The following is a 14,116-nucleotide window of genomic DNA, read 5'->3' as shown; positions in this document are numbered from 1 at the left end:
AGGGAAGGGTGGCTGCTGGATTTATGTTGAACTGTTTGATTTTGGGATTTGCTAAAGATTGTCAGTGCAAACAAATGGTGCCCTAAGGAAAGGGACTGAACAGACTCCAAATGTAGTGTTTAATGCTTCCTGAGCGGAGGGAACAGGACAACAGCCTACCCCAATATATGCTGAGGAATACTGGGACAGTTTTTGAATACCTCCCAGGATTTGTATTGAGGGAGAACATTCCCCCTGCCACAAAAATAAAATTAAAAAAAAAAACCCTACGAAAAGCCAGAATTCTATGGACTTTAAACAAATGAACCTTATGTGTATTCCTATAACAAGTTTAAACAGCTTCAAGAATGTTCATGTAAAACTATACTCTGAAATGAGATAAAAATATGTTGGTTGGACAAGGCAAATTGTACACAATTAACTCTAGTCACCCCAAGTATCTACCAGGAGAACTTAGTCATGAATTCATAGCTTCTTGGCCACTCCCTTGTTGCACTGGGCAAACTGCCAGAGACGAATGACAAAGAAGCGCTTTTCATATCCTGTGTTTGTTCTGGCAAACACTCAGTATGATCTCTTCTATTAATGGAAATTACAATAATGTAGGGAGTTGGTGAATCAATATTTTCCCTCAGATAAACTAGCATATTCCTCAGGGTAACATCCACAAGCAAGTCTTGGATCTCACATCTAGCACATTTGGATCCTTCTCTGAGACAGAGGGCATTTAGGGCCACTCTCATAGCTGGTGTAAATTAGCATCGCTCTAATGAAGTTATGACTTCAGTTAGGGTGACCAGACGTCCCGATTTTATAGGGACAGTCTAGATTTTTGGATCTTTTTCTTATATAGGCTCCTATTACCCCAACCCCTGTCCTGATTTTTCACATTTGCTGTCTGGTCACTCTAACTTCAGTGGAGCTGTGCTAATTTACACCAGGTGAATATATGGCCCATAACGTTAGGAAACCCCATAAAAAGCTGGTTGGGCCATGATATTGGACTACATCTGGCACACTGTAATGTTAAAGAAAATATGAAACTCCCCCACCCTGTCACTAAATATACATCAATGTTAACAGCACTACGAGATGGATCGTGCCTTAAAGGCACAATCCTGCACTGAATGGGTAAGGAGGGTCTATGCTGCAATGATAGCACAGGAGGAATTCTTCCTGGGGTTTCCAGAGAGCGCACACTGCAGCTCTGCCACCCTTGAAATGGAGGCAGTGTGTGCTCTCCTCACATCTGGGCTCACCTGCTGGCCCACGCACAGACTCTACCCCTCTGTGCCTGCCCCCTTTGTGGAGGAAAGCACCCTGTGATAGCTCAGTGGAGCAGGATAAGGGGAGAAAAGCACAAAGAGCTTTGATCCCAGCCCTTGTGCCCCCTGCACAAGGGTTCATTAACAATCTGATACTATTAAAAAAAAACCTCTTTACAGTATTAAAAAGCCAAACAAAATTCAATATTAAGTACAAGAGTAAAATGGAGGACCTGATTCTCATTTACATTAAGCCCCCACCTGAGAACTTCAGACTAAAGTTTGTGTAACTTCTAGTGCTGTAAGGAATAAAACCAACTGTTGCTTATGTAAGAAAGTGTGGTAGGTGTAAACCCTTAAAGTACTTGCCATGCAGATCTAAGAACTGCACTTCAAGGCAAAAAAGTCTTTGTTGATTTAAGTAAGAATTTGCTCTCCATATCACAAAGCAGAAACTTTCTGCTGATTGGCATTGGCATGCACCAGCACCATAAAGAATTTGATTGAAAAATTAGCTGTCATTACTACTCTAACAATCTGGAAGAAGAAAAGGAGAACTTGTGGCACTAAAAATAAATCATGAAGTTGACAGATTTCCACTCTATATGGCTAAATTCAGTGCCTTGCATAATGACAGGTTTCAGAGTAGCAGCCATGTTAGTCTGTATTTGCAAAAAGCCACAAGTTCTCCTTTTCTTTTTGCGAATACAGACTAACACGGCTGCTACTCTGAAAGAGACAACTTAAAAACAAATGCCTCGTTTTAACAATGATGTGCCAGTTGCTTTACTCCTATCACCTAGACCCTCAGCAATATGAGTTACATCAGTTTACAGTTCAACAGACTCAGGTTCAGTGGGCCAAATTCAAAGGTGATGTGCATAAGACTTTTTTGCAGGGTGATGAGTGGGTGTAAATCATAAGACTAGATCTTTGTCCCAACAGTTTCTCTTTGTGATCTTGCAGAGGGCAGCTATGTTGGCTTTATGTCAGTGGCTTCTGCCACCCCTCAACTCCATTGCAAGAGATGTAGCAGGGCTGGCTTGGGTGACACTGCACTGATCCCTGACCAAAGGGCCATTGTAGCCTAATTTACCATAAAAATTAGAGCAGCCCTGTGGATAGTCTGTGTCAGGGGATGACCCAACCCCTGGCTCCACTGAGCTCAGAGGAAACATGAATGTGGTTTAGAGCCACATTTGCCTTCACAGTCAGGGTTCAATCATTGGCTGTGCCAAAGTGAGCAAGTTGGTTAGTCAAAGATAATCTAAATGGGTATAATGTACAGACAAGGGACTTTCTACGCCTCTCACTGACATCAATGTAAGCCAGGAATAACCCATTGAAGTCAGAAGAGTTACATTAATGTAATGTCATAAGTGAGATCAGAAGCAAGCCCTATAGGTATGGATGAAGGCGTATGTTACATGAACTTACAGTCTCACTGGCCTCACCTCTCAATTTAGCTACTTGTGTTTAAGACGCACCATACATATAAAAGCAACTTCACTTATAATCTCACCTTCTCTCATAGGGGCTAAAACATTAAATAAAAGCAGTATAGGATGAAGGAAGCATCACTATCATTTTCAGATACCATCATGCAAATCCCAGCCATAGCTATAGCAGAATGAAACACAACAGCAGTGAATCCCATTTGGTGCAGTCGCTAGACCAATCTCACACTTGGTAAGGCAATTCGCATCTTTTCATGTATTTATACCTGCTCTTGTATTTTCCACTCCATGCATCTGATGAAGTGGATTCTAGCCCATGAAAGCTTATGCCCAAATAAATTTGTTAGTCTCTAAGGTGCCACAAGGACTCCTCATTGTTCTTCCATTTGGTACTGTAGTTTTAACAGGTCACACAGAGGTTACTCTCGATAGTTGTTCTGAGGAGGCAGGTGAGGAAATGTTTCACCTGTTTTACAAGAACATCTATGCTCTCCATGAGGAAGAGATGCAAAAAAATTTTTGTCTTTAGACTACAATGAAGAACAGCAATCTCATTGTTTGCAGATACAGCCAACGAGGAAATAGTCATAGAAAATATTAAGAAAGACTGTGGTGCTTACAGACTGTGAGTATATTTATTTGCATGCAACAAACTCAGCTGCAAAGGAGCCTTACCTGTCTTGTCTAGTTCAAGTGAACAATAGGGAACGCTCATGGATTTGAACAGCTCCTTCACCTGCATAAAGCACAGTGTATAGTGACATTAATACAAAGCACTGAACACTGAAATTTTCCATTCTTCCCTCTATTAAGCCACCCATTTATCCTCCTATCTACATTTAGCCCATAAGAATCCTCCCACTGAGAGGCAGTGTAGATGAATGGCTAGAGAAGAACCTCAGAGGCCATAGGTTCTCTTCCTGGCTCTGCCACTGCCTCACTGTGTCCTTGCGCAAGTCACTTAGCCAGTCTCTGGGAAACACTGGGCCTTACTCCAAATGGTGAGCAGTCACTGTCTTGCACAAGAAATTCCACAGACTCTCTGGAGCACCAATGGAGTAAGCGCCTAAGGTGCCACTTTTGGCTGGTTAAATTTAGAAGCCTTTTTAGAACTGGTTGTCCCTCGTGAACCGGCTCCAGCTCACCACTGCTTAGACCACTGTAAACTGGCCCACAGGATCAAGGAGCTGGAATTGGCTACCCAATGCCCTTCCTCCATTACACTCACCTCCCTAAGCCAAGCAGAACTCGGATCAGGATCAAATCTACCCTTGAGTTTTTGTTATCAATTTAATTTTGACAAGCCCTCTAAAATCCATTAAAAAAGGAGTCATGTTAGCCTCATAACTGGTAAATCAGGAATGAGGTAGATTGTTCTGCCATATTAGAAGTTAGCCGGGCAAGGTATTCATTAATTCTGACGCCTTGAAAATAGAGGTGAACACCAAAGTTCAAAAGGACTTATATTTGCCTCCATTTTTGCCACTCTGTCCTTATAATCAATGCCCTGAGAAAATCAGACACTCACACTATCTTATCTATCCATTATACTACTGACACAAGAACTAGAATGATTTAATCTTAGTTGTGCTGTGGTTGTTCTGCTCTGCGGCTTTTAAAGTCTTAGGGCCCAATCTTGCTTTCATCCAAAGTTAAGCTTGATTTGAGTGAGAGCAAGATGTCGGATGATTTGAGCTAGAATTCAGTTAAAAATACTTTACATTAACAGTAGGGCTTCTGGTTTTAAGTTTTAACTGATAATACCAATAAAACACTACTGACTTAAAAAATGAAATCGGTGCTTATTCAATAAACACTGGAAAAACTCTGGAAATAGTTACTTGTATTTAAGGGCTTGTCTACATGGAGCAGTAACGCACACTACGGTGGTGATTTCTAATGCACTTTAATGTGTTGTGCATTAATTGGTCCGCGTAAACCCTTAGATTCCATAGTGTGCTTTAATGTATTGCTGTTTGAAACAGTACTACATTGAAGTGCACTAGGGAACATTATGAAGTGATTATTTATTACAGTATATACAAAGAGAAAGCCCCTTAGTGCCCTGATTTTTGGACATCTACATAAAATTGCTAAATTAAAAATAAATAATGAATCAAAAATTGCTAAAAATAAATCCGGAAAAACAGAAGCACTAATAACAGGAACAATGGGGCTGTGCTCTAACATAGATCCCTCTGCTAATGTATAAAATCTTATTCCAATTGCCCACCATTTTTAAAAATAATGTATTAACTTGAAATAAAACTTCTGTTCCCCTTTGAGAAAATGTAAATTATTTTTAATTACATCCATTAGAGTACAAATGTACAAATAATGTGTAGAGGCATATGCAGGTAGTTACATAATAAGGGGGAAAATATCTTTATGTAGATGTGAATTTCCTTTTGGGAACTTCTCAACCTGAATAAGAATTAAACATGTTATCCATAACAGAAAGAAAAAGTGGTCATCTTTTAACAGAAAGATAATCCATAGTTAATCAAACCCAATGAATACGTGAAAAAGGCAGAAACTACTCTTCACAGTTCTGTTTCTCCAAAAGGAAAAACTAGATAAATTAACAACTTTTCAATAAATCTCTAAATAGCAGAGCAAGGGTATTACAGAAGCAAGGTAACTCAAGAAGAGGCATTGACAAAGGGATGATAAATTCTGCACCAGAATTAATAAGAAATCTCATCTCGGTCATCTATCTGAGGGCCTGACCCAAGTCAGGAGGAAAACCTTGAAGTCAACAGGAAAACTCTAATTTAGGATCAGGCCCTGAACGAATGGACTGGGATAAAGAGCCAAAATTTAGCCTTTGCAACTTAATTTCCAGGTGGAGAACATCCAGAAACAGAGCATTCTATGGCCCTCACTCAGCAAACCACTTCAACATATGCTTAGGCTTAAGCATGTGCTTAAATATGTCCCACTGAAGTAAACATATGTTAGGCACATGCTTAAGTACTCTTCTGGATTGAGGCCTGTGAGCTGGAAGGCGAGGACCAGATATTTGTCAGGGACAGTGGGATGGGTGCCAGATGCAGGAGCAGTCTGCAGCTAGGATGAGAGACCACACATGCACTTTTCAGGGGGGAAAAAACAGAAAGATGGTTCTGGCCATGGCTGGACTAGGAAAAGTAGAGGAGACAGCAACGAAAACCATGATCCTGAAAATGACTCCACGTGGACAGATTCCTGTGCCCATGTGGAGCCATGCTGAAATCAATGGGATCTGGCAACTCAATTACGTTAGTGAAATGAAGGACACTGAACCTGGAAGATATGACAAATCCTGTACATCTCTGCATGAAAACTGACACATTACCTTAGCAGAGAGACTGCATGCTGTGTTACTGAAGATCATAACAGTGTTTTTATCTATGTAGGCCTGTATTTTAAACTGCAGGTCTGTATCTTTATTTTTGCAGGAAGCTGTAATGGCTTGTCCATTGTTTGCATTCTGAGCTGCATGGTGATAATCTTCTGTTGCTAGAAGAAATTAAAAAAAAGTTGAGTAACCAAAATCCACCACTGGCAATTTTAAAATCAAGATTGGATGTTTTTCTAAAAGATCTGTTCTAGGAACTATTTTGGAGAAGTTCTATGGCCAGACTAGATGATCACAATGGTCCCTTCTGGCCTTGAAATCTATGGATCTGTTACCCCCTTAACTCTTTCGCAGACCTTCACCTACCCTTAGTCATCCTGTTCCTGCCGCCCCCATTCTTGACTGCTATCTTGGTCCTATCAAGAAAAATCCTGCAATATTTGTAATCTCTAAATACACTGTTTAGTGCGCAATCTCTTGTGAACAGAGATTTTTCTCATTGTGGTGAAAATATAAATAGGTTTAAAGATTGGTGAACTGGTTCTGGTTCACAGGCGCCAGAGATGGTCAAGCTGGTACGTGTGAGGGTGAGGTGTGAGAGGGGAAGAGGAGGGTCAGGCTGAGGGGGGGAAGGGTATTCCCTCCACGGCTCTGGGAAGGAGCTGTTTTGGTTGGTTAGCCCGCTCCCACCACCTCACAGACACACCCACACACACCCTTCTCATAGAATCACAGAAATGTAGGGCTGGAAAGGACCTCAAGAGGTCATCTAGTCCAGTCCCCAGCACTGTAGCAGGGCCAAGTAAACCTAGATCATCTCTGACTGGTGTTTGTCCAACCTGTTCTTAGAAACCTACAGCAATGGGGATTCCACAACCTCCCTGGGAAGCCTGTTCCAGAGCTTAACTACCTTTATAGTTAGAAAAAACTTTCTAATATCTGACCTAGATCTCCCTTGCTACAGATTAAGCCAATTACTTCTCCTACCTTCAGTGGACATGGAGAACAATTGATCAATATTCTCTTTATAACAAGCCCTTAACATATTTGAAGACTCTTATCAGGTCCCCCCCTCAGTCTTCTTTTCTCAAAACTAAGCTTCCCCAGGTTTTTTTTTTTTTTTAACCTTTCCTCATAGGTCAGCTTTTCTAAACCTTGTATTATTTTTGTTGCTCTCCTCTGGACTCTCTTCAATTTGCCCCCATCTTTCTTAAAGTGTGGTGCCCAGACTTGGACAAAGTACTCCAGATAAGACCTCACCAATACCGAGTACAGCGGGACAATTACTTCCATGTTTTCCACGACACTCCTGTTAATACTCCCCAGAATATTAGCCTTTTTTGCAGTCCTTCTGGCACCCATGGGTGGTGGTGCCCACCTTATAACTTTTAGCCTAGTGGTTAGAGCACTTGCCTAGGCTGTGGAAGAACCTTGTTCAAATCCTTTCTCCCTTTCAGGCAGAGGAGGGAATTGAACCTGGGTCTCCCACATCCCAAGCAAGTACTCCTGCCACTGGGCTAAAAGTTGTAAGGTGGACACCACCATTGGCCAGATTTTAATTGGGATCCAATCTAATAAGCAACCCTTCAGCACACTTTACAAGATCAGGCCCTGCATGCAAGATAGGTGCCTATCTTTCCCATTTGTCAATCCTTCTGTGGCTTAGGCAGGAGACAGGCGTCCAGATGCCTAGAGGGAGGAAGCAGCGTGCATGTTCAGAGGCAGAAATCTAGGTACCAAGGGAACCTGTACCCTGAAAATCTTGGTGTCAAATTAGTTTAGACGCCTACAGAGTTCACTAGTTTTGTGGATCACTAAAGAGCTTAAAACTGGGACATAGGCATCTAAAAACTTTTGTGAATCTAGCACCAAGTGCTTAGGAATTCAGTATCATCATCCTCATTTTACAGGTGGGGAAACCAAGACACAGAGGACTGAATTGACTTGTCCAAGGTCACCCAGCAGAGCTGGGAATAGAATCCTGAGTCCTAGTCCACTGCTCTAACAAACAACACTGCCTGATGCACACCAGTAAAACTATTCCTTTCTGCACCATCTCTATCTATCTATTATTTACTATCAGGTCTGCATTTTAGTGACACAGAACAAGCAAACACAGGGAAGTACTTTGCACTAAAGGAAGAGTACCATCAACCAAGTATCAAAAGTGAACATGGTCAAAGGAAACCAAGCTTTCCTAGGCAGTGTCCCAGCATCTCTGAAAGTGTTTTGAGGCTAAGTATAGAATGAGTCAGCAGTAGAAGAGAGTCCAAATCCTAGAGATTTGCAGTCTGGAAGCTCTCAGGTGTTAGCAACATGACAAAGGTAGACCTGACAGTTCTAGAAAGGTGGAATATTATAACTTTATTAAATTCAAAAACATGACACTATTCAAAATAAAACAAACAAAGTGAAAAAAATCCTTTTGTTCAATATTGTACACATGATGCAGAAATATCAGTAAATTCCTATAGCATGTATTTCACCTTCATTTAGTTTGTACTAAAACACAAAAGTAAGCTTTAAAATAGCTCAAATATCTTATTCAGCAATTTAAACTGTAAACAGCTTGTTCATTTCTATTAGAAGTAGAGCATTATAGTAATGTACCTCCATTAATGAGCACCTCTTTTCTTGTGCTTATCTTTAAAAGGATAAATATGTGGTTGAAGGCAGGTATATCAGTCTTAGAATGTTTAAAGACCTTTTAATATCACCTGGAAAAGGTTACCTCAGGTGAATTATAAACACCTGAGTCTAATTAAGGACAACCTGTGACCTTTAGAAACCTCTTCCAGGGAGAGTGAGGGAGAGAGGAGAGGAGCAAGCAACAAAAGGGCTGTGTGCAGTGAGGGGGGAAGGCTTTTCCAAATAAAGAGCTGTTTTTCCTCAATAAGGGAAATGTGTTTATTTCTGTTTCGGGAGCAGGCCTTAGTTCCCAGCATAGCTGGGCATAGAGTGGGTTAGAGGGTGGCTGGCAACTGGTAGCCAGCATATGAAGAGGCATACTCCAGTGAGAGGTAGGAAATGGACCGTTTGTTTAAGGAAGCTCTTGGATCAAACCTAGGGCCTCCTCTAAATAAACCAACATGAAGAATAAACTTCTAGAGTAGGACTGATTTACCTCACACGCCCCCAATGCCATTGGGAGAAACGCTGCAACCTGACATGATGAAAGAGGTGTATTGTCACACATGGTATTAGGGATGGGATTTGGCACAGCTGACTTTTCCCAGGGAGAGGGAAACCATTTCAGAGAATGGAGGAAGTGGTGAGGGTGCGAACACAGCAGAAGACAGTCAACTGCTGATAAACCAGGAACACAAGACCAAGTCACTCTATGCAAAGGGAACTTGCAACTAAAAGCCCTGACTCAGATGGGAGGTGGCCACAAGGGAACTTAATCCCTGAAGGCTAACAGTTATCTACAAAAAATGACAACAGAGACATGACATCAAGGCATATCTCCTCACATTTGAAAGAACAGCCCTATAGGAGGCCTGGCTCCGAGACCAGTGGGCCAGTATCCACACTCCTGGTTCCTTTCGCATATTGGGAGACCCAGAAGGCATACTATGACATGCCAGCAGAAACTGCTAAGGACTACTTCCAGACAACTACAACCATAGGGGCCCAGAGATTCCACTAGTGGAGATACCCAGAGACAAAGCACCAAGATCACAACTGTTCAACCTGATCCATCTGAGATGGGAGTGGCTGCCTTCCGGGACAAACAGCATGAAAAAAAAATCATGGAACTCTTGAGTTTGGACAGATTCCCGAGAAGACTACCACAAGACCTCCGAGGGTAGGCTGGCCAAAATGACCCTTCCTCTTATGATGATTTAGTCACCCTCATAGAGAGGCACTTAATGGCCAGAAAGTTTTCTCAGATGACCAAAGATGTTCCAGATAACGAAGCCAGTGTCAGTGCTAAAGGCCCAGACCTCAGAAAGTTTGGGTAGGACTATCTTGGGGAGGAGGGATGCTGAAAGAGAGCTGAGGCCAAAAAGGGCCTTGGGGAACCAGGGAGAGAAGGCAATGGGATAAGACCTAATAGCTCAAAGAATGAGGGAATACCCTGGGCTGTGTACAGATGTTATGCTTGTTTTTATTCCTATGTGTTTTGTTCAGTCTTGTTAAAGTTCCTCAAGAGTTTAGGTTATTTCACATTTGTTTTTGGGTGTCTTAAGCTGGGCTCCTAAAATCATTGGCCACTTTCAAAAATGTTGATCTTCGTTTCCCCTTTTGTTCCTATGGGTCTCTCTCACAGCAACCTGGGAGATATTTTTCTTTTCCTAATAATGGAATATGATTGTGAAACCACAAAAACTGTCAAGAGACATCAGGGCAGGTGCAGTATCTTATGCTACTTTTAACTTATTTATTTTCAAGCTGATGAAATGTCCATTTGATTGTGTTATGCTTGTGGGGAACTAGGGCATATTGCAAAACACATAGGAATAAAAAAAAATGCATATTGAATGAGCATTAGGCTGGCAAGGAAAAGTACTGGCAATTCATATACTAAAGGATAAGTCCTGCTCTCAGTTACTACTGAGGTCACTAAGGGTATGTCTACACTACAAGTGCTGCAGCTATGCAACGGTAGCATAGTAGTGTAGACACTTGGTACAGCAATGGAAGGGATTTTTCTGTTGTAGAAAATCTGCCCCCTCGAGAGGCGGTAGCCAGGTCAACCTAGTGGTGTCTCCAGTGGGGCTTAGATTGGCTCAATTATGTCTCTCAGGAGTGTCGATTTTTCACAGCCTTGAGTGACATAGCCAAATCAACCTAAATTTTAGGTGCAGACTAGGCCTAAGATTGCACTGATGTAAGCAAGGACAAAATTGAGCCCAGAGTCTGCAAGCTTGCATCCATCAACAATAATGCTATGTGAACACAGCTATGAAGCATTGTTTGTTATATTTTAAAAGTCCACACACACAATAATATGGCAGAAATGTTTACAGGAAACAGCACAAAGAGAAATAAAATGAGTTTGGGCCTAATTCATCACTACATTACTCCAGTTTCACGCTGATGTAATTTCATTGATTTCAGTACAGTTACACTGGCATAAATGTAGAGTAACACAACAGTGATTTGGGCCCCTTATCTTTATACCATGAAGTCGTGTTGGATTTTGGGGCTCTGCCAGCTATTATTAGTAAAAGAAAACGTGCAACAGTGATTTTTAATAGTAACAGTATTTTGCAACTCTACCCATGAAGGGCCTGATACCAAACTCACTCCCAGATTCCAGTTAGAATCTTTCCATACACACCAGCGACAAGGAATTGCGTCTCAAGAGCCCAACCTGCAACTCCTACTGAAGTTATTGGAAGCGTAAGGCACTCAGCACCTCACAAATTTGAACCGAGATGTGGAGTTGGGGGAGACAGGGGAGGCAAAACTGACATGAGGACATGGAGCTGGGGAAGGGGAGGGGAGATTCTATGGGCTATATAGTATGTGATCATGTGTAAAGCTAAGATTTAATCATGGGTATTTTTAGTAAAATTCATGGACAGGTCACGGGCAATAAACAAAAATTCACAGCCCTGTGACCTGTCCATAACCTGTACTATATACCCCTGACTAAATCTTGGGCGCTCTGGGGGGGTTCCAGGAGCAAAGCTGCTGCTCTGGAGGGGGTGCTCCTCTCTGCATTGTATTTCTGGGGAAGCTGTATATAAAACAGATGTAAAGTGGTTTACATTATCTTAGAGAACTACAAAAGTGTTTTAGCCCTGACGATTCTCCAAGTATCATATATACAAAAATGCTCTATGGCAACAACAAAACAAAAAACAACCAACCCGTATCCAACTTTGAGGGAGCGAGGGCTATGTATTAAAAACTTTCCATAATCCATAAATATGTAATGTTTTAAAAGTTTCCTTCAGCCTTGAATGCCCTATTAAAAGAGGTCAGGTCCCTATTGTGCCAGGTGCTGTACAAACACAGAACAAAACGACAGGTTATCAGAATCTGGCCATAAACAGATAAGAACTGAATCAACCACATCATCTTTGTTTCACATAAACCAGATCAAGATTTTGATAAGTATAAGCAATCACAGAAAACAATTCAATTTCTCAAATTGAATTTTAGAAACATATTATTACTGAAGCCTTGTCTGCAGTCACACCTTTACTTCATTAAACAGGTCTGTCTTCAAAATTACATACACAGGTACCTAAAAAGTCCCAGTATAAGAAGTCCTGAGTCAGGATTAGAAGAGGGAATTGAAGCAGAAAGATAGCTACAGAGCTCTTGACTTTATGTTGCCCCACCCCACACACACAATTTTTAGCTTCAGTTTCTGAGACTTATGAATTCTTTTACCGGAAAATCTAAGTGTTTCATTGTCAGTTTATGGACCAGAGCTATCGATTAATTGGCATTTGTCAAGTACTTTGTGTAAAGGGGCTGCGAGTACTGTGTATTATTAAAAAGAAAAGGAGTACTTGTGGCACCTTAGAGACTAACAAATTTATTAGAGCATAAGCTTTCGTGAGCTACAGCTCACTTCATCGGATGCGCTCTAATAAATTTGTTAGTCTCCAAGATGCCACAAGTCCTCCTTTTCTTTTTGCGAATACAGACTAACACGGCTGCTACTCTGAAACCTGTGTATTATTAGGCAGATATGTAGAAAGATGGTCTATACAGTTAGCTATTTCGATGCAGAGACTCACACCTGATCTAGGTAGGAGGCCGAGATTTTCAAAAGCAACTAGTGATTTGGGGTGTTTCTATTTTGGGGCACTTACCTTAGTTAGGGCATCTTAAAAGGGCTTGATTTTCATGGGGCAGGCACTTGGCACCTTCTGCAAATCAGGCCCCAGTCTATGAAGATGGGCACCCCAAATCACTAGCCAGTGGCAGGGCTGAACATCTTGCCCGATACCCACCCAGAAGAAAAATCGCAGGCTTCCCTGCGGAAGCCCCCACGCTTGGCAAGGCAGGCCCCTGGCAGGGAGAGACGCGAGGAGATGGGGAGACGCTGGGGAGCGGCTGCCACCTGGCACGGGCAGAGCGAACTGGCTGCTGCTGCGGGAGCCGAGCCCCGCTCCCTGCTCCCCCCGTCCTGCCCGGCTGCCGCCTGGTCCCCCCGCGAGGGGCGGGCTGCCTACCTGCTCGGCGGGGCTGCTCCCGGCCGGGGCTACTGGGGCGGGCAGCCTGTTCTGCCGGCAGCACCGCCTTGCCCTTCCTCACCGAGCTCCCCATGGCGCGGGTCTGAGCGCATCCTCCCCCAGCGGCTCCCAGGGAGGGGCCGCGCAGCGCCCTCAGCCAGGCCAGCACCAGACGAGGACGCCGGGGAAGCCCCGCCTGCAGGGAAGGGAGCTGCGCGCTCCTCTCCTGCGAGGCGAAGCTCCGCTTGCAATAGCAATAGAGCCGCCTGCAAACCCTGCCGCGCCGGCGACCCCTGCCGGCGGACGCGCCTCAGCTACTGAGTGCGGGACGCGGCGCCGGACCGCCTCCTGCCTCCCACTTGATTCTTTTTTACACCAGGTTTCAGAGTAGCAGCCGTGTTAGTCTGTATTTGCAAAAAGAAAAGGAGGACTTGTGGCACCTTAGAGACTAACACATTTATTAGAGCAGAAGCTTTCGAAATGCATCCGATGAAGTGAGCTGTAGCTCCCGAAAGCTTCTGCTCTAATAAATGTGTTAAGTCTCTAAGGTGCCACAAGTCCTCCTTTTCTTTTTTTACACCAGGTTGTTTAAGAAACTGAGCTCGCCCCTGGAGGGGGAATCACAGCAGCTGTTTAGTGAATTGGCCTGTGCCCAAACCTGCAGTCTTGAGCAGCTGATGAGGGGCAGCTCCCTTGTGACTTTATTCATTAATGATTAATTAATGTCTTAGCGCTTGGCTGAACAAGAAGTAGGCCTGAGTGGACTTCTGGGCTCTAAAGTTTTACATCGTTTTGGTTTTGCTTACCGTCATGTAACAAAAAAAAATCTCCATTTGTACATTGTGCTTTCACTGTCAAGAGATTGCACTACAGTGCTTGTATGAGGTGGATTGAAAAATACTATGTCTTTTG

The 14,116-nt window shown here is 42.9% G+C and overlaps 1 protein-coding gene across 3 annotated transcripts in view; it reads right to left on the bottom strand.

The window, feature by feature from the left end:
* TXNRD1 (thioredoxin reductase 1) overlaps positions 1-13,549 on the bottom strand; it is a 48,116-nt gene extending 34,567 nt beyond the window's left edge. Inside the window, exons 1-3 of one of the 3 annotated variants that reach the window (XM_038368845.2) lie at positions 13,205-13,549; positions 6,060-6,223; positions 3,398-3,458 (exon numbers count right to left, since the gene is read on the bottom strand). In XM_038368845.2, the coding sequence (XP_038224773.1) occupies positions 3,398-3,458; positions 6,060-6,223; positions 13,205-13,298 (319 nt within the window). In that variant the 5' untranslated portion in view covers positions 13,299-13,549. The remainder of the gene's footprint in view (positions 1-3,397; positions 3,459-6,059; positions 6,224-13,204) is intronic. The other 2 variants (XM_043519490.1, XM_038368868.2) reach the window with 2 other exon arrangements.
* Between the last annotated feature and the right edge of the window lie 567 nt (positions 13,550-14,116).

This window comes from Dermochelys coriacea, chromosome 1, assembly GCF_009764565.3.
Source record: "Dermochelys coriacea isolate rDerCor1 chromosome 1, rDerCor1.pri.v4, whole genome shotgun sequence".
Taxonomy (NCBI): Eukaryota; Metazoa; Chordata; order Testudines; family Dermochelyidae; genus Dermochelys; species Dermochelys coriacea.
Note: the sequence above shows the minus strand (reverse complement) of the source record. Positions and strands in the feature narration are given on the sequence as shown.